This window comes from Zootoca vivipara, chromosome 12 (genome assembly GCF_963506605.1).
Source record: "Zootoca vivipara chromosome 12, rZooViv1.1, whole genome shotgun sequence".
NCBI lineage: Eukaryota > Metazoa > Chordata > Lepidosauria > Squamata > Lacertidae > Zootoca > Zootoca vivipara.
In genome coordinates, this window is record NC_083287.1 from 58,706,020 (window position 1) to 58,730,493 (window position 24,474).

The 24,474-nt window shown below is 46.6% G+C and overlaps 1 protein-coding gene across 1 annotated transcript in view; it reads left to right on the top strand.

Moving 5' to 3' along the window:
• Window positions 1-16,541, top strand: part of LOC118079413 (zinc finger protein with KRAB and SCAN domains 7-like) — a 45,738-nt gene extending 29,197 nt beyond the window's left edge. Inside the window, exons 8-12 of the mRNA XM_060281080.1 lie at window positions 179-260; window positions 528-610; window positions 1,247-1,373; window positions 2,429-5,977; window positions 11,792-16,541. Coding sequence (XP_060137063.1) covers window positions 179-260; window positions 528-610; window positions 1,247-1,373; window positions 2,429-3,594 — 1,458 coding nt within the window. The 3' untranslated portion in view covers window positions 3,595-5,977; window positions 11,792-16,541. The remainder of the gene's footprint in view (window positions 1-178; window positions 261-527; window positions 611-1,246; window positions 1,374-2,428; window positions 5,978-11,791) is intronic.
• Window positions 16,542-24,474: the final 7,933 nt, after the last annotated feature.

The window sequence follows — 24,474 nt, forward strand, 5'->3', positions numbered from 1 at the left end:
GCTCCCAAGGGGCTTCGAACATGAGAGAGTGTACCCCAAAATTCTCTCTTAATCCCCCAACTTTTTTGGGGAAAGCCTCCAAGGAATGATATCTGATACCCCTAAAGCTTTTGCCTCTGCCATTCCTTTTCTAATCTTTCTCCCCATTCTCTGTTTTCAATCCCTTTTGCCCTTTCAGGGAAAGATTATCTTTGCAGAAATGGGCCTGGATTCCTCTGAGGCAGAGATGACTCCGTTGGACACCAAAGAGAGGCTACTGGGTAAGGAGAAAGGAGGGGTTTTTCCATTTGGTTACACATTCTGTAGATTTTGCCACTAATCTGTGCCCCCCCCATATTTTGGGGAGGACACTTGGGGCCAGGAGCCCAAAGTCTGGACATGTATTTTTACATAGCTAAGATACAAATGTCAAAATGCACTCAGTAGGTGAGACTTTTTAAAAGGCCCACCTATAGTTAGAGGTGCACTGCTTCACCTCTAAGAGAAGCATGTGCTAATGGCCTGCCACTTACCGTTGCCTCTCACAGGTGACAGAATGATGCCAGGGAGACCTCCTCATCCATCTTTGCATGAAGGCAGAGGAGAAGCAGAAGCTATGGAACCAGATCAGGTAGGGAGAAGGAGCATTGTGGGGAAAAGAGGCTGTTAGATGAGGCAGCCAGGTTTCTATTACTCTTGATTTCTGTCAAAACTGCCCTTAAAAAAGGCTGTAAAGGCCATTCCAGGAGCATTACATCCTGAGAATGATGAACAACCACCTCACCTTAAATAGCCTCCTGAATGTTGCTGGTATTAATTATCAGCAGCTTCAGTTTCATTTATGTTGATCATTTAATGCTAAAATAGGCTTCTAAGCAGTTGACAAATCATAAAAAACAGTGGCCAGGACTCACCTCACCTGCCCCACCAGTTGCACTAAACGGCTTTCCCCCTCCTTCCCCTCCCTGTGACATTGTGAAGGTTTTCCCCCTCCAGAACAGCAGAGAGTAAAGAGGAAAACTGGAATGCTTGAGCAGACAGAATGATCTGAAGAACACCATTTGGAGTTCCACCCATCCCCCCAAATGTGAATACCAGTAATTAAAATACACAATAAAACAGTTTTGTTAAAAATAAAAAATATGCATCCATAATTAAAATGTACATTAAAACAAAACAGCAATGAACAGGCAGAAAACAACAGAGCAATGTGTAGTAGATAATCTGTATGTTGTCTAAGAAGGGGACCTTTCCCTTTTTATTTTAGGGTCTGGTGTGCTTTAAAGATGTAGCTGTTCATTTCACAGATGAGGAGTGGGCGTTGCTTGATCCTGACCAGAGAGCTCTGCATAAGGAAGTCATGGAGGAGAATTGTGGGATTATGGAGTCTCTCGGTAAAGCTTGCTGTTCACTCATGATACCTGTTTTGAAATTCAATGTGTATCTCCGTGCCACTAACCTGCAATATTTTGATGGAGCTAAACAATAACACCACCAAGAGCATCTGGGATTCTGATACACCCACAGTGAACCGTGAATAGAGTTATCCTCCAGTTTTGCCTTTTTAAACCTGGTTGGTCTGAACTTCCTAGTCCTTTTGAAATTTAGGCTTCAGAGATCTTATGGAAGTTGAAGTAGCTTCTGTCAGGTTTTTCTGTTTCTGCTTCTGTTAGTTTTTGGTTGACCAAAGAGATGACTAACATTGGATATGGCGCAAATTCTATGATTTGGCCAGAAAAGCCAGGCTTTTCAAATCCCAGTCTCATGGACTGACCGGATGCAGAGCAATGGTGGGAGGAAGCAGCAAGGGGAACCTGTGGCAGAGAGAAGTCCAGAAGCAGAAGCTGAGGAAGAGAGGTAGGCTGGTGAAGAAGCCAGGGTGTCTCCTCCCTCCTGCTGTGACAAGCTTTCCTCCCACCTTATCTTCCTAAACCAGAAGAGGTATGAGGGGGAGGAGCAGAGACAGTTCCACCGGCAGAGTCTCAGATCACTTGGGAAGGATCCAGGAGAAGAGGTTGGCTTAGTCAGTTGTGGGATGGCAGGGACCTTCAGTTCCCATAACTGTCTCATAGGGGCAAGGTCAGTTTCTGTCAGTTTATGGTTGACCAAAGAGATGACTGATGTTGGAATCATAAAATCTTAGACTCTTAGAGGCACAGGGGCAAGACCTACTGGGAAGTCTTGCTCTGCTTGTGAGGCCTGACAGCACTGAGCAGGCTGTTTCTTCTCATAAAGAGTTAACTTCACTTACTCCATGTGATTTATTGTTGACCTGTTCCTGACACTCAGGTTCCCATAAATATGTTCATTAATGGCTGTCAACAAAACCAGTGAAGCCTGTTGTAAGACCTTCTGTTCTTCCTCTGTCCCAAGCATTAATTAGCATTGTTCAATAACCAAGGGCTGCATTTCTTCCTGAGACTATGATCAGTTTCTCTTTTTGTTGCAGGTGGTGATGAATTAGAAATTAATAACGAGGGAGACCATGACAATGTCTACACAATAGAGAAGGGAAATAAATATTCTGAGTGTGAAGGTAACTTCAGTCAAAGGTCCCCTTCCACTTCCTCAGAAAGAAATGCCTTTGGGAAGAAATCCTATCAGTGCTTGGAATGTGGAAAGAGCTTTAGTCATAGGACTAATCTCACAGCCCATCAAAGAATTCATACAGGGGAGAAACCATATCAATGCTTGGAATGCGGTAAGAACTTCGCTTGGAAGGAAAGTCTCACTTCGCATCAAAGAATTCATACAGGGGAGAAACCATATCAGTGCTTGGAATGTGGAAAGAGCTTCAGTCGTAACTCCCAACTCATTTCCCATCAAAGAACACACAGTGGCGAGAAACCGTATCACTGCCTAGAATGTGGGAGGAGCTTCAGTCAGAGTGCTGTTCTTAGGGTGCATCAAAGAATTCATACAGGAGAGAAGCCATTTCAGTGTTTGGAATGTGGAAAGAGCTTCACCCAGAAGTTAAATCTCAGTTTCCATCAAAGAATTCATACAGGGGAGAAACCATTTCAGTGCTTGGAATGTGGAAAGACCTTCAGTCGGAACTCCCATCTCAATTCCCATAAAAGAACTCATATTGAGGAGAAACCCTATCAGTGCATGGAATGTGGAAAGAGCTTCACCTGGAAGGAAAGTCTCACTTCCCATGAAAGAATTCACACAGGGGAGAAACCATATCAGTGCTTGGAATGTAGAAAGAGCTTCACCCAGAAGGAAAGTCTCGCAGCCCATCAAAGAATTCATACAACTGAGAATCCATATCAGTGCATTGAATGTGGAAAGAGCTTCAGTCAGAGTTCCAACCTCATGTCCCATCAAAGAATACATACAGGGGAGAAGCCTTATCAGTGCTTGGAATGTGGAAAGAACTTCAGTCAGAACACCCATCTCACAGCTCATCAAAGAATTCATACAGGGGAGAAACCGTATCAGTGCTTGGAATGTGGAAAGAGCTTCAATCAGAGGTCCAATCTCACGGCGCATGAAAGAATTCATACAGGGGAGAAACCATATCACTGCTTGCAATGTGGAAAGAGCTTCAGTCAGCGAGTCAATCTCACTTCACATCAAAGAATGCATACCAGTACAATCATAGAATCATAGAAATGTAGAATTCTATAGTTTGAAGGGGCTCCAAGGGCCATCTAGTCCAACCTCCTACAATGCTGTAATTTCAACTGAAGCATGCAAGACAGATAGTCATCCAACCTCCGCTTAAGAACCTGCAAAGGAGGAAAATCCACCGTCTTCCAAGGAGTCGGTTTCACTGTCGAAGAGCTCCTACTGTCAGAAGGTTCTACCTGAAGTTTACTCAGAACCTCCTTTTTTATAACTTGAAGCCATTGATTAGGGTCCTGTCCTCCAGAGCAGGAGAATATGAGGTTGCCCCATTTTCAATGGGACAGCCGTTTCAATATTTCAAGATAGCTATCAGACCTTCTCTCAATCTCCTCTTTTCCAGGCTTAACATACTGAATTCAGCCATTCCTCATAAGACCTTTTCTGAGCCACGATCACCCTCCTCTACACATGCTCCAGTTTGTCAATATCCTTCTTAACTTGTGGTGCCCAAAACTGGACACACAATTCTAGGTGGAGTCATTCCAAGTTAGATTAGAGCATGACTTCCTTCTATATTTTCTATATATTCCTTCTATATTTCTGTTGATGCAGCCTAGAATAGCATTTTCTTTTCTTTTTTTCCTTTTGCTGGTGCTGCATCTCACTGCTGAATAAGAGAAGTGAGAGTAGAAGTGTGCTGTCCTCACTACCGTGCCTGGTGACCTAGGTAGTTCGACATACAGCTAAACCTTCTTGTCTTCGACGGAAAAAAGAGACTTTTTTTTTACTTTTAATCCTATACTTTATTAACAGTCAAGAACGAGGTAAAACAAATTGAATAAGACAAATAATAAGTGTGAAGACAAGTATTAAATGGTAAAACAACGATACAATCTTGCAGGTGGAGAACATGTAACAGGACTCCCTCTGGTACCCTCACACCCACTGAACTCCTCCTCTCTAACCTCAGCCACCAACTATCCCAACTGTCAGCAACTGTCGTTCTTGCAATATTCTTTTTGGCCAGTAGGTGGAGCCGTGCTACCCAGTACAATAACAGCCCATACAAACTAAATACATTTATGAACTTTGCCCGTGCCAAAGGCACGACACTCCCCGCTTGGTATCAACAGATACTACTATTTGATTCCCCCGATGACAACAGTAGAACCAGTTCAGAGACTGGTCTAAGAAACAACTTTGTTTGTTGGTTTTTGCATACTTTAATTTCCACTTTCCTGACTCTTCTATCTTCACTTGGAAAGACTTTGGTGATGCAGGCTAATGGCCATTCATTCCTTTGAGACTGACAGTCTTTAACAAGAACGATGTCGCCAACGTTTAGATTAGGCTTGGCAGTTTGCCATTTAGATCTTGATTGTAGAATAGAGATGTACTGTTTCTTCCACCTATCCCAGAAGGTGTTTGCAAGACTTTGAACCTGTCTCCATTGACGCAAATGCAAGTCTTTGTTAGTGAACTCACCAGGAGGTGTACTGACTACTTCAATTTTTTGAGTAAGGAGAGTTGTCGGTGTCAACAAAAAAGGTTCTTCTGGGTCATTGGAGATGGGTTAAAGGTCTGGCATTAATAATTGCTGCAACTTCTGCCATGAAGGTTTTCAGACTCTTGTGAGTAAGCCAAGTATTCCCTATTTGTAGGAAGATGGAATCTAAGATCCTACAAGCCACTCCTATCATTCTTTCCCAAGTTCCTCCCATGTGGGAAGAATGTGGTGGATTGAAGGTCCATATACAAGCTTGACTGCTCAAATATCTTTCTACTTGTTTTGTGTCTTAGTTTGAGAGAATGCTCAGTTCTTTGGAGGCACCAATGAAATTAGTGCCTCTGTCAGAGCGAATGTGTTTTATAGGGCCTCTAATAGCAATAAAACGTCTTAAAGCATTAATAAAGCTAGACGTGTCCATAGACTCAATCACTTCAATGTGGACAGCTCTAATAGACATGCAGGTGAACAAGACTGCCCAGCGCTTGCTGCTTGCATAACCTCCTCTAGTACGACGTGCGGAAACAGACCAGGGGCCGAAGACATCGAGGCCTACATAGGTAAAGGGAGGGTCTGTGCTGAGTCTGTCAGCTGGAAGATTGGCCATCTTTTGTGTTTGGAGTATGCCACGAAGCTTATGGCAAGTAATACATTTATAAATTTCAGTACTCACAAGTCGTTTGGCTCCCACTATCCAAAAACCAGCAGAACGTAAAGCTCCTTCTGTAAATAGACGTCCTTGATGTCTGACCTGGTGGTAATGCAGTACAATCAGAGAAGCGATGTGGTGCTGACCAGGTATAATTAGAGGGTTTCTTTCATTTAACTCTAATTTAGCTTGCTTGAGACGACCACCTACTCTTAACAGGCCATTTCGACCGAGGAATGGGTCAAGTTTCCTAAGAGTACTGTCCTTAGGTGTCAGAGGGCCTGGTATGGCTACTCTAGAGTAACGACTCCAGCATGGTCTTTTAAGGCTTTTATTAAGTGCTGATTATTTACAGTGTTCAGAGCAGTAAAAATGCATCCTTAAGGTGAGGTGTCAGAACTCCCGAATGGCGATTGGCGCGTTTTCTTCCAGCACCACAACTTTGGCAGACCCAACCTCTTCCCCCTACGTTTGCGTCGCAATTCGGGAGTTGGGGGGATTGGCCTCCCCCCCGTGCGTCCAACTTCCTGTCCCACCTGCGGCCTGGGCTCCACAACCTTGCCTGAGCCTCGGACACCACTTCCTGACTCTCCGCTGGAGGCAGAGCTCTCCTTACTCTCTCCAGCGCTTGGGGATGGGCTGGAACTTAAGATGGGAGGGACTTCCCTGTATCCCTTGTCCCTCACATCCACCCCCCTCCCAGGCTCCTCTCCCCCCCTCCCTAGTGGCTCTCTGCTTGCTGGGGACGAGTGAAACCCCAAGAAGTCTGTGGCATCCGAGCCTGTGGGTGTAAAAATTTCCCCCCAATCCTGCGATCTTTCTCCTTCCCCCTGAGAAGACGGGAATCCCAAGAAGTCAGTGGCGTCAGAGCTGGTTGGAGTAAAAATGTTCTGCCAGTCCTCTCCTGCCTCTGACGTCGTCGACCTCGGTGAAACCCACACCTCTTCTTCCGTGTCCTCAAATTCCGCTTCCCATCTCCATGGAGAGCTGCTGCCTGCGATCCCTTCCTCCCGCCCCTCCCCCTCTTCCTCCCTTTCCATGTGCCAGGGCTTGGGCCTGTGGGGGAACAGGGCGTGGAACTCTTCCACTAAAAATTCCTCAGGTACTTCCGTGGCCGGTATCCACTCATTGTGGGACGGCGGAGTGTCCTCCCATGCTATCAGGTACTCCAGCCCTCTCACCCCTCTCCTTGAGTCTAAAATCTCAGTTGCCTCATTGAGCTGTCGGGCGTCTCCCGTCTCCCCCCCTCCCTCTGGAGGCTGATCGCTGTCCCTGAACCTGGTACTTTCCCTGTACGGCGACAGCAGTGATCTATGAAACACTGGGTGCACTCTCATGTCCTCCGGCAGTGCTAGCCTGAAGGCTACCGGGTTGACCTGTTGCGTGACCGTGAAGGGGCCCAGCCTCCTGGGTGCTAACTTTTTGCATCGCCCCCTGGTGGGAAGACCTTCCGAGGATAACCAAACCTTGTCCCCCACCCTGATGACCTCTCCCGGTCGCCTGTAGCGATCTGCCCCCTTCTTGTACGCTTCCTTGGCCCTCTCCAAGTGTTCTCTGAGCTGCTGGTGCACCGTCTCCAGGTCCTCTGCCCAATCCTCTGCCTGTGGACCCTCTTCCTCCTCCTCCCCCTCCCTCTCCGGGAAAGATCTGAGGTCGCGCCCGTAGTTGGCCTTAAAGGGCGACACCCCTGTGGAGACGTGCACCGCATTGTTGAGACAAATTCTGCCAGTGGCAGGCGATCCACCCAGTCCGTTTGCCTCTGGCTGACGTAACATCTCAGGTACTGCTGCAGAATGGCGTTGACCCGCTCCGCCTGTCCATTGGTCTGTGGGTGCCGAGCCGTAGACAAACTGACCTCCACCTGCAGGAGGTTCATTAGCCGCCGCCAGAAACTGGAAACAAATTGGCGGCCACGATCCGAAATAACTCTTAAAGGCAATCCATGCAGTCTGAATACGTGGTCAACAAACAGTTTGGCCGTCTCTTCTGCCGAGACCGCCCTGGCACACGGTATAAAGTGGCACATTTTGGACATGAGGTCCACCACCACCAACACTGCGGTCTTGCCCCTGGACGACGGCAGGTCTGTGATGAAGTCCATGGACACTACTTCCCACGGCCTGTGCGGTGTGGCTAATGGCTCCAGCAAACCTGCTGGTGGCGCTCTGACCACCTTTGCTCGCTGGCAGGTGTCACATCCCCTTACATAATCCCGAACATCCTCCCGCACCCCTGGCCACCAGAAGTGTCTCATGACTAGGTGAGTGGTTTTGTCCCTTCCGAAATGACCCGCCGTTGGGTTGTCGTGCATCTGCTTGAGGGCCTTACCTCTCAGCTGTTTGGTTGGCAGGTACAGGGCTCCCCTGTAAAAAAGCAAACCCCTCCTTTCCTCAAAGTCTTTAGCTTGCTCCCTCCCCCCTCTCAGTTCTCTGAAGATGCGGGTGGCAAATTCATCAGCTGCTGTCAGTGCTGTGAGTTCTGCCTCGCTCACCACTGCTGCTCCGCATGACCATGCTGATGGGGGGAAAATGTGCCTGGGTGCTGGTGGCAACTCCTCCATGTACTCTGGCTTGCGGGAGAGGGCATCCGCCCTGACATTCTGCTCCCCCGGGATGTAGTGGATGGAGAAGTTGAAGTTCGAGAAGAACTCTGCCCACCGTATCTGCCGCTGGTTGAGCACCCTGGCAGTTCTCCAGAACTCCAGGTTCTTGTGGTCTGTGCACACCTGGATGGGGTGCTTGGCGCCCACCAGGAAGTGTCGCCAGTGCTGGAACGCAGCGTGGATCGCGAGAAGTTCCCTATCAAACACTGTGTAGTTGCGTTCTGGCTGGGTCAGCTTCCTGGAGAAGAAGGCACAGGGTCTCCACTCTGTTGGCGTCCAGTTGCAACAGAATCGCTCCCAGAGCCTTGTCCGAAGCATCTGTCTCCAGGCGTAGGGGCGCATCCTGCACCACGTGGAACAGGTGCTGGTCTGAAGCGAATACCCTCTTGAGGCTTTCGAACGCTGCTTGCGCCTCTGGTGTCCACCGGAACTTCTGCTTGCCTCTCAGGCAGTCGGTGATAGGAGCCGTGACACGAGAGAAGTTCTTGATGAACTTCCTGTAGAAGTTAGCGAAGCCTAGTAGGCGTTGGGCATCTTTGCGCGTCCTGGGGCTGTGCCAGTCCAGGATGGCCTGCACCTTGTCCTTGTCCATCGCCAGCCCCTTGTCTGACAGCTTGTAGCCCAGGAAGTCCACCTCTTTGGTGTGAAACTTGCACTTCTCCAGCTTCACATACAGGTGGTTGTCCTTCAGGCGCTGCAACACCTCCCTGACATCCTTCACATGCTGCACTGGGTCATTGGAATAGATAAGTATGTCATCTAGGAAGACCAAGCAGTTCTTGAAGAGGAGGGACCCCAGGACGTGGTGCATGAAGGCCTGGAAGCATGCTGAGCCCCCTTGCAACCCGAAGGGCATCACCAGATATTCAAAAGAGCCCAGAGGCGTGAACATCGTGGTTTTCCATTCATTGCCTTCCCGGATCCTGATCAAGTTGTACGCCCCTCTTAGGTCTAGCTTGGTGAAAATCTTGCCCCTGCGTGCCGCTGTCAGGAGATCATCCACTCTGGGCATGGGGAAAGCCACTGGCTGTCACTGAATTCAGTCGTCTAAAATCCACCACAAGACGGCGCTGTTGCGTGTCTTTCTTGTCCACCCAGAAGACCGGGCTGCCCCCTGCTGCCTTGCTTTCTCTGATGAACCCCCGCTTGAGGTTCTTGTCGATGAAAGCGCGCAGATCCTCCAGTTCCTGATCTGACATGGCGTACAGCTTGGCTGGGGGTATCGTTGCCCCTGGCACCAGGTTGATCTGGCAGTCAAAAGGCCTGTGTGGGGGTAGGTGGTCGGACTCCGCTTCGCTGAAGACCTCCTGCAGGTCCCAGTACGGCTTGGGTATCGCCTCACCCCCTTTGACATGCATGGTGGCCACCGTGGCTATCGGAGGCCCCTCCCCTGGTTGGTGCTGCATGCAATGTTCCAGACAAAAGTCCGACCCAAACGTGATGCATCTCTGGTGCCAACTTATGGAGGGGTCGTGGCGCGCCAGCCAGCTCATTCCCAAAACGATGGGGGGGTCTGAGATGGTTGTGACGTTGAAAGCCAGTGTCTCTGAGTGCCTTCCCACCGTCATTCTCATGGGGGGGTTTGATGAGTGATGGCCCCTCCCAGCAACTCTCTGCCGTCAATGGTGGCTACGTGCAGGGGAAAATCCAGCTGCAGAAGTTGGATCTGGTGCTCTTCTGCAAAGTTTCTCGAGAAGAAGTTGGCTGAGGCACCACTGTCAATTAAGGCGAGGACTGTCAGGGGATAGCCATTTGGGAGCGTTAGCGTGACTTCTAGAACCACTCCTGCTCTGGGAGGGGTGGGCTGGCTCTGCTCCTCTCTGTGCGGGTGGGCAGGCTGGGGCTGTTGTCTGCTGACTGTGCCTGGCTGCTGCCCCTTGTCTCCTGCAGCCAGGCTGTCTCGTTTCCCTGCTGTGGTGCTGCGTCAGTGAGGGAAGGTACAACCGTTCCCGCCTTTCCTTGCCACTCTCTGCGATGAGGGCAGTCTCTGACGCGATGCCGGGGGGAGTTGCAGAGAAAGCAATTCCCGCCCCTTCCCTCCTTGCGTCTTGGCGCCGCCGGGGTTTGAAAAGCCCTCGCGCGCGCGCGCTCCCCCGATCTCCATCGGTTCCGGCTCTGGGCTTGGTCTGGACGGGTCTGGGGGCGGGCCCTGGGGTGGGGTTTGGTGATGTGGTCTGTCCTGGGAGCGTGGGAACCAAGGTTTTGCTGCGCGCGTCGCTTGTTTGTCATACCATCTGGATTCCTGTCTCACCCCCACCGCTAGCGCCGCTTTGCTTAACTGATCCATAGTCTGCGGTCTGGGACCTCTTGCCAGCTCATCCTTAACGTCTGCGTGCAAACCCAGGTAGAAGGCTGATTTCACTGGCTCACTTTGCAGATCCCACCCCAGTTTGTGCACCAGCATGGTGAATCTCGCCCAGTAGTCCCTAACTGTCGATTTTCCTTGTGTTAAGTTATGAAGCTCCTGTTTAGTGGCCTCCATTTCACTGTCGCTAGCGTACATTATTTTTAAGGCTTCTAGAAATATTTTTGCGTTCTTCATGCAAGGATTTTTTTGCGCGATGAGCGGTCTTACCCATTCCCGGGCGGCCCCCGTCAAATGCTCTATGATAAAGGAGACTCTGTGCGCGTCATCTGGGAATTCTGCTGCATGCAATTCCAGCGCATAATTTATTTCTGTCTCGAATCCTAGGTACTCCCTAGGGTCGCCACTGAACTTGGTGACTAGGCTCTGTCCCCTTCTCACTTGGACTAGCTGCGGCTGGGGCGCCCCCCCACCTCTAGCGGCTTTCTCCTCTTCCAACTTTTTCTGCAGGTCCAATACCATCACCCTTAGCTGTTTCTCAGTCTCCTCTTTTGTCCTCACCTGGTCCACCAGCTTGTTCAGCTCCTCCTGCGCCCCTCGCGCTTCCTCCTGAGCGGCATGCAATTGCTGCTGTGCGTGCGCTGTGAGGTTCTGCAGCTCCTGCTTCGCTGCTTCGGCCTCCAGCCTCCAATGCTCAGCCTCTTGAGCGCTCATCGCTGCACTCCAAAGTAGCCAAAAAATGATTCGGGAGTTGCTGTCAGAGGGCCTGGTATGGCTACTCTAGAGTAACGACTCCAGCATGGTCTTTTAAGGCTTTTATTAAGTGCTGATTATTTACAGTGTTCAGAGCAGTAAAAATGCATCCTTAAGGTGAGGTGTCAGAACTCCCGAATGGCGATTGGCGCGTTTTCTTCCAGCACCACAACTTTGGCAGACCCAACCTCTTCCCCCTACGTTTGCGTCGCAATTCGGGAGTTGGGGGGATTGGCCTCCCCCCCGTGCGTCCAACTTCCTGTCCCACCTGCGGCCTGGGCTCCACAACCTTGCCTGAGCCTCGGACACCACTTCCTGACTCTCCGCTGGAGGCAGAGCTCTCCTTACTCTCTCCAGCACTTGGGGATGGGCTGGAACTTAAGATGGGAGGGACTTCCCTGTATCCCTTGTCCCTCACATTAGGGATAACCTTTTTGTTCAAGATACAGTTGATCTCTCTGGCATAGACTCCATGTTGCACAATGCAAATGATCACATTTTGCGCATGTTGATGCTCTGATGGTGTGCGGATGTTGGGACACAGATGCCAGCCTTTACAATTACTCTCTACTGGAGGTGTGACATGTTTAAATGAATGAGCTATGTGGGTTAGGCTAACAATGGCTCTAATGAGTGACTTCCAGGTCGAGAATCTACTGAACCTGTGAGACTCGAGATGACTGACTGTAGTCATTGTCTGAAGTGTAGAAACTTCAGGACGGACTTCAGAATCAAGTCTGAGTCCACTAGTTCAAATATGTCATTCTGAGGGGCAGTCAACTCTGCCTTGTACAAGAAAGCAGGTCCTGTCAACCATGTAGTGTTTTTGAGATGACTAGCTGCTACAGCCCTTGTAGTGTGATCTGCAGGATTGTGTTCAGTAGGTACGTAATGCCATTGAGTTGGACAAGTGGATTTCCTAATCCGTAGAATTCTGTTGTTAACATAGACATAAAAGCGTCTACTCTCGTTGTAGATATACCCTAAATAATCTGTGTCGCTGTCACAAGCGACGTCCTCGTTAGGGAGGTTGACGACAGGGCAAATTGAATGATTTTTTTGAGGTAATTCCTTTATAAGGAAGTGGTTGTGACATGGTTGGAAAAGAGAAGGGCGTCCATTCTCTAGTGTATTTGTGAGCATGCTGTTGACAGAGTTTGGTTTCTGCATGCTTCCAAGGCAGACGTCTCCTATAATGACCCATCCTAAATCCAGCTTCTGGGCGTAAGGGGCATTGTGAGGACCATTAATCTGGGCTCTTGCTTTATGGACTTGTAATATATCTCTCCCCAGGAGTAAGATAATCCGAGCCTGCGGGTCTAGTTGAGGTATTAGATTCGCTATGCGTTTTAAATGTGGGTGGTGACGTGCTGTATCTGGGGTCGGAATCTCAGATCTTTGATCAGGAATCTGGTTGCATTCAATGAGGGTTGGTAGAGTTAAAGAAGTTTGGCCATCTAAGGACACTATTTTGTAGCCGGATGCTCTTCTCCCCGCTGTCTCAACGTTACCTGAACACGTTTTCAAGGAGTATGGAAAGCTAGGGCCTTTGATATCAAACATATCAAAGAAGGTTGGGCTGGCTAGAGACTTATTACTCTGGTCGTCTAGAATGGCATATAGTTTGATGGCTTTATTCCTGTTACCTACAGGGTAGATTCTAACTAAACAGATTTTGGAGCAGGACTTGCCAGTTATGGTTCCTTTACAGACCTCAGTGCATTTTGAGGTAATCTCTGGCGTAGTTGTAGTAGTGTGTTTTTGCTCCCCGCCATGCTCAGTGAAGCTGTGTGTTGTAAGGACCATGGGGCAGACCCAGGGTGTAGAGCCGTATTGTGATCTGAACTATCACATTCTCGGCATCGCAGACTGACCTTACAATCCTTAGCGAAGTGAAAGGCTGAGCAGCACTTGTAGCAAAGGTTGTTCTGCTTCAGGAAGGCCTTGCGTTCTTCTAAAGGCTTCTCTCTGAAGGTTCTACAATTCTGCAGAGGATGAGGCTTGCGGTGTAGAGGACACTGTTTACCAGGATCCTTAATTCTTGCCTCCGTGAGAGAAGAGTTAGCAGACCTGAAAGGAGAATCTGGAGAGTCTACATTAATTTTGTGTACTGATATTGGGGGCTTGTTCGGTCCGTGGGAAATAACACATGACAGTGAGAAATCAAAACTGGGATCATTCTTCATCTTAGCTTGCTGGTTCACAAAATCCACGAAAACAGAAAAGGGAGGATACGGAACGTTGTGTTTTCTCTTAAATTTAGAACCATGTGCAATCCATTGTTCTTGTAGATTGTAAGGTAACTTTTGTACAATGAGGTTGACACCTCTAGCTGTGTCTAGAAACTTAAGTCCAGGTAAGTCTCCTTCAGATTTAGCTACTTGAAGTTCCTTTAGTAAATCACTCAATTCTCTGAGTTTCTGGTAAGCTTTGGCAGGTATCTTAGGAAAACTATCGAGTCTTTTAAATAGTGCGTTCTCTATAGCTTCTATTGAACCGTAACACTCCTCAAGTCTATTCCAAATCATTTTAAGGCCGATGCCTGGGTAATTAATGTTTATTGTTCTAATTCTTTTGGCGTGTTCGGCAGACTCTTTACCAAGCCACTTGACTAAGAGGTCCATCTCTTCCCAGCACGATAGATCTAGGCCTTCGATAGCATTTTGAAAGGAAGCGCGCCAGGCTCTGTAACTTTCAGGTTGGTCGTTAAACTTTTCAAGTCCCTTTGTGACTAGTTCACGTTTAGCAAGGAACTTGGCAAAGTCTATTGTGGTTGGATCAGTGTGGTGAGGGTCACTACGATGTAAAGGTATGGGATAATCGTACCTTTCTGATGGTTCTGATTTCATGTGATCTCTGTTGTACCGCTCCGGTTCGAAGGTTGAGTTTGCCGGGTTGCTCATACTAATAGGCTTGTCTCTGTTTTGCAGCGGCACCGTATAAAAGTCTTGGGTTGTCGTTTTGATGTCCTCTTCTCTAGGTTGTTGCAGAGGTACATAGTCACTTGATTTGGCATGCTGATAAACGTACTCTGAAGTCCGTTGCAGGGGATCTTGTAGTCCCGGATCCGGGCTGATTACACTGTTGCGTTCCCTGACAGGAATTAAAGTCGCTTCTAAGGCGTCTGCCTCAGTTATGGCGGCTGCTGTTTCTTTTTCTAAAATGAGTTTTTCTAGGCTTGCTTCCAACCTAGCCTTTTCCTGTTTCATCTTTATTTCTTGCTCTGCGAAGGCTGCTCATGTTTTAGCCGCTTCAGACTTGGCGCGAGCAATGGCAAGTGCATTACTCACAATGGAAGATTTAGAAGTACCAGAGACTTGGGACCTTGCCTTTCCCAAAGACGCCCGACTCTGAGACATGTTGTTAAGGAGATGTCTGACTGTTTAGAGCTTGCTATTGTCGTATGCAGGCGTGTGCGTTGACAGAATAGCAGGTCTGCGTAGTCTTATCTCTTTCCACTTGCTGGAAAGCCGTTGTTTTACTGTGCTGTCCTCACTACCGTGCCTGGTGACCTAGGCCTAGGTAGTTCGACATACAGCTAAACCTTCTTGTCTTCGACGGAAGAAAGAGATTTTTTTTTTACTTTTAATCCTATACTTTATTAACAGTCAAGAACGAGGTAAAACAAATTGAATAAGACAAATAATAAGTGTGAAGACAAGTATTAAATGGTAAAACAACGATACAATCTTGCAGGTGGAGAACATGTAACAGCACTCCCTCTGGTACCCTCACACCCACTGAACTCCTCCTCTCTAACCCCTCAGGCCAACTGTCCCAACTGTCAGCAACTGCCGTTCTTGCAATATTCTTTATGGCCAGTAGGTGGAGCCGCGCTACCCAGTACAATAACAGCCCATACAAACTAAATACATTTATGAACTTTGCCTGTGCCAAAGGCACGGCAAGAAGAATGAAAAGCCTTGGAGTGGCACATGCGTGTTCTATCCATGGGAAACTGTCCACTGCTCCAGCTAGAGGACTTCCATAGCACCCAGATCCTCAGTTCTCAGGAAGGGGATTAGCAACATGGAGAAGGACCAAGGAATGGTCAAGACCACAGCTAGCGACCTTGGCACGGAAGCAGAACATACAAGTTGTCTCAGCAGTGGCCTGGAGCTACCAACAGATCTGGCTCGCTATTTGCTGACTTGAGGTCCCACCCCCTGAATGCCACACCTGGGCAGTTAAAAGGCCAGTGACTCCTCATTGCTTTTCCCCTATCGCCTTCCACTTTAGCAATGCCACACATTCATCACTTTATACAAGTTATATACTGTAATAAGTTTAAAGTCTGAAGTTAATTTGTTAAAAGTTATGAAAATCTAATGAAATTTTTAGGAAAGAAATGTGTCTGATCCTGGCTCTTTCAGACCTTGCCTATTGTGCAAAGCTAAAATTTACCTTCATTGCTCCACCTACTTTGATCTCTGGTCCTGCCCATCACTTCCATGTGGCCCCTGGAAGGTTCCTCAGGAGGGAATGTGGCTCTTGGGCTGAGAAGGGAATGGAAGAGAAAAGGCTAGGCAGGTTATCTATCTGTCTGGCCATTAACCCCCTACTGCCCATGAAGTTATGAAGACTGAATCAGAATGCTGGACCATGCAGCCCAATGGCGTCCACTATGGCAGGAAGCAGCTCTCCAGGGTCTTGGGCAAAGAGAGGTCTACCCCTGAACTGTCCCATGATGCTCTTCACTGGAGGTGCAGGCGGACCTACCATCCGGAGAAGCAGAAAACAAGCTTGCTCCATCTTCCATGCAACAACCCTTTAAGGCGAGTTTCATATCACCTCTCAGCTTTCTCTTCTCCAGGCCAAACCTCCTCAGCTCCTTCAACTGTTCCTCACAAGAGTCTGAACTGGCAGTCACTTGCCAGAAATGAGAACATAACATAAGAACCTAAGGGGAGCCTGCTGGATCAGGCCAATGGCCCATGATCAGCATCACGTCCTCACAGCGTCCAACCAATCTCCATAACGGGAAACCCGCAAGCAGAACACAAGCACACCCTTCCCTCCTGTGGTTTCCAGCAAATGGTATTCAGAAGCATCATTGCCACTGTCTGTTTGGCACCAGGAAAGTTCCCCTTCACACAGCACAGAATTAAACCATGGAACTGTCTTGCCCAGGAAACCCAGCCAGATGGGCGGGGTATAAATTATTATTATTATTATTATTATTATTATTCACTTATTCCCTTTAGGGGATCTGGTTGGCCCCTGTGAGAAGACATAACATTTCCCTACATCCTTGTGTTAAGCTCTTCTTATTACTGCATTAGCATTTTGTATTGACTTCTTCTATGCTTCATACTGTTACCAACCACCCCAACATCCACTGAGTCATGCACGGGATTCCAGGTATCTTCACCCTCACCCAGGTCTGTGCTCCTTTGGAAAATTGAAGGCACAGCAGGGACTGTTATAGCTTTAAGACATTTTCCCCAAAAGATCATGAAGACGATTTGTCTGTACTGCTTAGTACAGTTTTGTGCTCTTTATTCTGGTCTTCATTACAAAGGAAAGAGATGGATGTTCCTATGGACCAAATGTTTAAAATAATCATAATTTTCAATGTAACTGGCAGGTGGAAATTTTGAAATTCTTTTCTGTCTTTGACTAAGGATTCTTTCTGTTTTTCATTGTATTCTTCTTTCTCTTTTTCCTTTCTTTATCTTTAATGTCCCTTTTTGTGTGTGTTTCTCTTGTTTTTCTTCTGTAGTTATAATCTTGTATCTTCTGTAGTTATAATTTTACTGTATTATGGGACCATCTTAATAAAATTTTATTTATTGATCTATTTAAACTTTTTCCCCTTCCAGGTCTAAAAGGAAACAAGTAATTGTATGCATCTTTGTAAATGTGAAATTATCAGCGAATAAATTTTGCTCAACCTTTGGAAAGGGGTGTTCTGAATGTAATCAACTTGTATTTTCTTTACACTGGAAAATTTCTTAGCACCTGGAATGTATTGATATGACCTGTGCCTTGTAAATTACCGTATCTGTTTGTACCACCTCTTGGTGACATAACCATGGCCTTGTTAGGGAGGTCACCTTGACCAAGGAACTGTTGGATATTTGCCACATCCAAACTCCCATAACCTGTTGCGTTATCAACAGATTGATGACTGCTCTAGTCACTAGCAGAATCCGGGAATACCCCCTTCCGGTTTCTACCCCAGCATAAGAACTTGGACACCCCAATCTCCGCCTCCCCTCTTTGCGTTTCAGACCCCTGTGCAATTGGGGCGACGGAAGTAGCATCTGCCTCTCTGAGCCCTCTTGGCTGAGGTGGGACAAGGGCTCCAACCTAACATCCTGGAGCCCCCTCTCCGTGGTGCTGACCACCTCCCCGCTGGAGGTTTGGCTGCTTTCCCGACTGGAGGAGGTGGTGCTGGAGAGCAATGGCCGAGGCTCCCTGTAACCCGATCCCTGTCTCCCTCCTCCCGCGGACCCTGTGAGCACTCCCTGACAGATATGCAGGTGTTAATAAATGAATAGAGAATTGGAGGTTCCTATAAAGCTTAAGGAACCATGGGGTGGGATCAAATGGTAAAAAATACTCAAAAGAGAAGGGAGTCCAAAATGGATGGGAATTTCTAAAAGGTGAAATATTGAAGGCCCAAATGCAGACAATTCCAATAAGAAAAGTGAGAAGCCTCTGAAGGTCCCAGTCTGGCTGCATAAGGAGTTTACAGATAAGCTGAGATTCCAGAAGGGCATTTCTGAGAAAGGAAAGAAAGGGAAAATCACAAAGGAGTATACAGTTGCAGGTGGGCTAAAGCTCAGAATGAACTCGGGCTTGCAGGAAAAGTTAAAAATAATTTTTTTAAGGGTTTCTCCGGCTTTGTTTGAAGCAAAAGGAAGAACAAGCAAGTGGTAGGTCTCTGGCATGGGGAAGACAGAGAAATGCTATTGGGTGACAGAGAAAAGGTGGAACTGCTCAACAGCTTCTTTGCCTCTGTCTTTACCCAAAAGGAAAGTGATACCCAACCTGGTAATAACAGAATCAATGGTGTAAAGAGGGAGCTGAAGCCCAAGATAGGAAAAGAGGTAGTAAGGGAACACCAGGCTTGCAGACGTAATTGCAGAGCCATTGTCTATGATCTTTGAGAATTCATGGAGAACAGGTGAGGTCCCTACAAACTGGAGGAATATGTTGTTCCCATCTTCAAAAAAAAAAGGGGGGGGGAAGACCTAGTACAGGTTAACTGAAAAAAAACTAGTGAACTTGACATTGGTACCAGGAATGGTCCTGGAACAGATAAACAGTCAGCCAGTGAGCATTTAGAAAAAGTTGCCGTGATAAAGTTACAACATTGGTGGTTCAGGGGAATGCTGTGGACATAGTGCATCTCAATTTCAGCAAGGCTTTTTCACTCCACGGTTGTAGAGACAACATTGACTTATTTGCTGTGTTTCTGAAGGACATAAACACCATCGCAATCCATGCCTGCATACAAATCAAAATCTCCTAAAATTAAATTTGTAGACACCTATTTCTAAGGTTATGCCCCACTGTGGCTCATGTGATGGGAAGTGATATGGGTGTTGTGACTGGTGTTGTGACTGAACCTCTTTCCACTGTTTCCATTTCAATGAAACTTTGTGCTTCCATAAAGTTATTCCTACATTTCAAGCATTTAAATGGTCACTCCCCCTTGTATGAATTCTGTGATGGGAAGTGAGATTGGCGCTCTGACTGAAGCTCTTTCCACATTCAAAGCACTGATATGGTTTCTCCCCTGTATGAATTCTTTGATGGGAAATGAGAGCCTTTCTGAGACGGAAGCTCTTTCCACATTCCAAGCACTGATATGGTTTCTCCCCTGTATGAATTCTTCGATGGGAAGTGAGACTATGCCTGTGACTGAAGCTCTTTCCACATTCCAAGCACTGATATGGTTTCTCCCCTGTATGAATTCTTTGATGGTCTTTGAGTGCGCGCTTCTCACGGAAGCTCTTTCCACATTCAATGCACTGATATGGTTTCTCCCCTGTATGAATTCTTTGATGGGAAGTGAGACTCTTTCTGAGACTGAAGCTCTTTCCACATACCAAGCAATGATATGGTTTCTCCCCTTTATGAATTTTATGATGGGAAGAAAGATTGCACTTGTGACTGAAGCTCCTTCCACATTCCAAGCACTGATATGGTTTCTCCCCTGCATGAATTCTTTGATGGGCAGTGAGATGGCAGTTCTTACGGAAGCTTCTTCTACATTCCAAGCACTGATACGATTTCTCCCCTGTATGAATTTTATGATGGGAAGAAAGATTGGCCCTATGACTGAAGCTCTTTCCACATTCCAAGCACTGATATGGTTTCTCCCCTGTATGAATTCTTTGATGGGAAGTGAGACCAGGCCTGTGACTGAAGCTCTTTCCACATTCCAAGCACTGATATGGTTTCTCCCCTGTATGAATTCTTTGATGCACTATGAGTGTGCCCTTCTTACTGAAGCTCTTTCCACATTCCAAGCACTGATAGGGTTTCTTCCCAATGGAATTTGTTGGATTGGAATGGGAGCTCTGAATGAAGTTATTGCCATACTCTGAACACTTATATCCTTTCTCCACTTTGTGGACTTGGCCGTGGTTTCCCTTTTTCTTAACGTCCAATTCATCACCACCTACAATGAAGGGAGAAACAGATTATACTCTCAGGAAGAAATGGAGCCCCCAATTATTGAACAATGCTAATGAATGATTTTGTGAGATGAAAAACTGAGGGGCACTAGATGTGATATCTTCTTGCAGGGTTCATTTCAAAGCAGATATTATGATCCAACAGGGAGACTTACTAGGAGAGTCCATGATCCTATTATTCTCCTCCATGACTTCCTTATGCTGAGTCCACTCCTCATCTGTGAAATGAACAAAGTCAAAAGTCAGATGACATGATTCTGCTCTCACAGACAAGAATTGGCTTAAAGCAGACTTCCGTTCTACCGCCATTGCTGATTGGTGAGGGAATCTCGAGCTCAGAGATTCCCTGGCGCTGTGAGGGAGGGGGGAGCCGCGAGAGCGTTGCGGACCCCCAAAAGAGCTCCAGATCGAGCGTTCTGGGGACGTGGGGACTCAGCTGCACCTTTTTCTGTCTCCTCTGCTCCCCGGTAAGCCCTATTAAGGGAGCCAAGAGCGAGTGGAGTGGAGACATGGTGCTTGAGTGGAACTGCTACCCTCGTAGTGTGGAGCTCCATGCCGGCAGCCTGTGGAGCGGTGGATTTTTCCAAATTAAAGGATTTGAATAGAATGGACACGTGAGTAAAGAAAAAGAGCTTTAAAAAAAATTAAAGGGAAAGAATTGGCCATGGGAAGAGATTTTTTAAAAATGAAGTCGATCTCCCCCATTGAGAGAACGGAGACGCAGTTAATTTGCCCGAAGCCGGAAAGGCTGACAGGAATCTTTTAATTTCCAAAAATTGGACTTAAAACTTTCCCCCTAAGACAGGGTAAAGGGGAGAAGGGTTGAATTAGGCAAAATCCCTGTAGAAAGTTTTATTTTGGACTGGGGGAAGCCCCCCTGGAAGCCGGAGTCAGGTCCCTGGAGGGATCAGTGAGCTGCCATTATGACATCACAATAGGAAGGAATTTGTTTACCTCTTTGAGGTCTGGCACTGTCAATATTGAAGAGAGTGCAAAATATTTGGCGGGGGGGAAGTTTTGACATTGCTCTTTTCATAAATGGACATAAGCGCTTTAAGTTATGAAGAAGAATTAAAAATGTCAGTTTGCAACCAGTTCAGACATAACTTTTGCTTTTGAAGTTTGGAAATATGAACTGCGCCACTTCCTGCTTTGTAATCTGTGCTGTTCCCATGAAACTGGAGATGAACAAGATGTCAGTAGACATAATACCATCTGACTTCGTAGACTTTGAAAATGAACTCCTGAGATTACTTTTGGATTTAAAAAGCGAAGTGCATCAGAATTCAATACAGATTGGAATAATAAATCAGAAATATGTGGAAATTGAAAAAAGACTAATTTGAACAGAGAAGAAAGACGAACAACCATCAGTCCTGGACAATGCAATTCAATTTAAAGAAGAGGAAAATACATGGAACATTGTGCCCCCTGTGAGAGGGGGAAACAATATTCATGCTTGATTCAAATATCCCTCAAAGAAGAACCAGTGTGGAATAATGCCCTCCCACTGAGGGGGGGGGCGGGATCCATACTGGGGTCTGAGTCTATGGGGATTAAAAATTGAGATAGGGCTGAAAAGTGGAAACATAGTAGGATGGTGTTGTGTAACAGCTAGAGAATTGGGGAGGCAGCAGGGGATGAAGAATGAAGAGTGGTGGGATAGGCTGTGATAGAGTGGGAGTGGGGTGAAAAGTAATAATGGATGATATTTTTTGACTGATTAAGATGGTCTGAAACTGGAACGACTTATGGAACTGGCTGACTCATCTGGGAGACCCTGAGGCCAGGGGAGGGGGGGCTGAATTAGATTTAAGTGTTTAAATGTTATTAGGACATAAGAAGTAATATTTGAATTTATGGAAAAGTTTTTGGGAATAAACTTCAGCCTAAGGGGTGAAATATATGATAGATGGATGCGAAAATAGATTTGGATTTGGATTAATGAATGAATTATACCTAAAGGATAGTTGATTTTTTTTAGAATAGAAAATGTTGAGAGATAATGAAACAAAGTTTAAAATGAAAAAATTCCTTCAGTAGCACCTTAAAGACCAACTAAGTTTATATTTTGGTATGAGCTTTCGTGTGCATGCACACGAAAGCTCATACCAAAATATAAACTTAGTTGGAGTTAAGGTGCTACTGAAGGAATTATTTTATTTTGCTTCGACTCAGACCAACACGGCTACCTACCTGTAAGTTTAAAATGATTCAAGTTATAATATGAAAAACTGCTTAATTTGGATTTAAAAATGGGCCCAATGTGGGGGGAATTGAGGAAGTCCACAATGTTAAGTAAAAATGTCAGAAATGATATGTTTTTCTTTTTTATGTTTTATTTTTGGTCTTTTTGTTTTTGTTCTTTTTTGTGTTTTTGTTTTTTGTTTGTATTTTGTAGCGTTTGACAATGAATAAATATTATTTGGAAAAAAGAGAGAAAAGAAGCCTGCATTGTTTACTTGTCCAGAATGAAAATGAGCATGAACTTTGACAAAAGTAAAATAATGGTTTTCAGGAACTCTTGTAAGATCTATAGTTGGGTTTTTGGTGGGAAACACATCCAACAGGTTCCCAAATTCAACTATCTGGGGATCACTTTCCATCACAGGCTTCGGGGGTCTTCACATTGTGCAGCAGTGGTAAACACCAGCAAGCTGTCTATGCAGGCCATAACACGCTTCTTTGCAACAAGAGGTAACCAACACATCCCTTCTGCCCTCAAGGCCTTTAATGCTCAACTGCTCTATGGAATTCCAATCTGGATGTCAGGGTTCACCCAATCAGTGGAGGAAGTGCAGACAGATTTTCTACCTATATAAGATCTTTGCTGTCCCACGCTGTGTACCCTATGGAGCCTTGTGCCTTGTGCCTTGAGCCTTGTGCCAACATAAGCTTGAGACAGCTGCCTGGATGAGTTTTCTTTTATGCTGGCTAAGCATTTGCTTCTCAGCGGATAAAGATTCCTTACTGAGTGAAGTTTTGTCAGACTCCTTCCCCTCCCCAGGATTGCAACTGTTCTATACAAAGATTCAACAACTGGGGCTCTCAGAGGACCTCCTAGGAGCCGTGGATTTTCCAACCACCAAAGCCATGTTAAAAACCATACCTGCCAAGTTCCTGCCTGAAAAATAAGGGATCAGACCGGAAGTAGAGCTGCCGCCATTTTGGAACTGGGCGGAGCATGCTCAGAAGTGACTTTTGATGCTGCTGTGCCCAGTTCCAAAATGGCCGCCGCACCAGAAGTCGCGCTGCAGCCATTTTGGAACTGGGCAGAGCAGCATCAAAAGTCACTTCTGAGCATGCTCCGCCCAGTTCCAAAATGGCCGCTGCGCCAGAATAAACCGGGGAAAACAAAAAAATCAGTTTTTTCGGCTGGGAACAGCTGGAAAAACGGGGGTTTCCCGGGGAATACGGGAGACTTGGCAGCTATGTAAAATCTAGGATATGGGACATAGAGTGACAGGAACTGACCTTAGCTGCGAGGAAAACATGTTCCCCTCTTTACTTTCATCTCTCTTGGGCGCAGGAATTTACTCCCAATTATTTACAATTCCTCTACAACCCGCAAGAAAGGGCTTTCGCGCTGTCTAGGTTCAACGCTAACCCCTCTAACCACCTCTGGGGTAGGTTCGCCGGGATGGCAGGAGACAGGATCTGCCCATGTGACGCCCACTTGGTTGAAATTCACATGGTCCTTGAATGCAAAATGTACAATGATATCCGTCAGCAATACTTGGACCAACTATGTATTCCAAATTGGAAACTGGAGATAGAGGTTATACACTTCCTATTACAGGGGAGAGACCAGGAGCGTACCATGCCTGTGGCTTAGTTCCTCTATTTGATCTTTTGCCGCCAAAGTACATTACAGGATCCTGCCCCTGTTGGAGACCCACAGAGGTGAAATAGATTGCTGGCCTCCCCTCCCTTTGGCAAGTGTTTGTACTGATGAGTTGGTGACGGGATCGCACTGCATTATTAATTTTAAATGTTTGTAAATGATGCCAATAAAGCTTTATACTACTATAGATCATAGAATCCTAGAGTTGGAAGAGACCACAAGGGTCATCCAGTCCAACCCCCTGCAGAGCAGGGAACACCATCAAAGCATTCTTGACATATGCCTGTCAAGCCTCTGCTGAAAGATCTCCAAAGAAGGAGACTCCACCACACTCCTTGGCAGCAAATCCCACTGACGAACAGCTCTTACTGTCAGGAAGTTCTTCCTAATGTTTAGGTGGAATCTTCTTTCTTGTAGTTTGAATCCATTGCTCCGTGTCCACTTCTCTGGAGCAGCATAAAACAACCTTTCACCCTCTTCTATATGACATCCTTTCATATATTTGAACATGGCTATCATATCACCCCTTAACCTTCTCTTCTCCAGGCTAAACATACCCAGCTCCCTAAGCCGTTCCTTATAAGGCATCATTTCCAGGCCTTTGACCATTT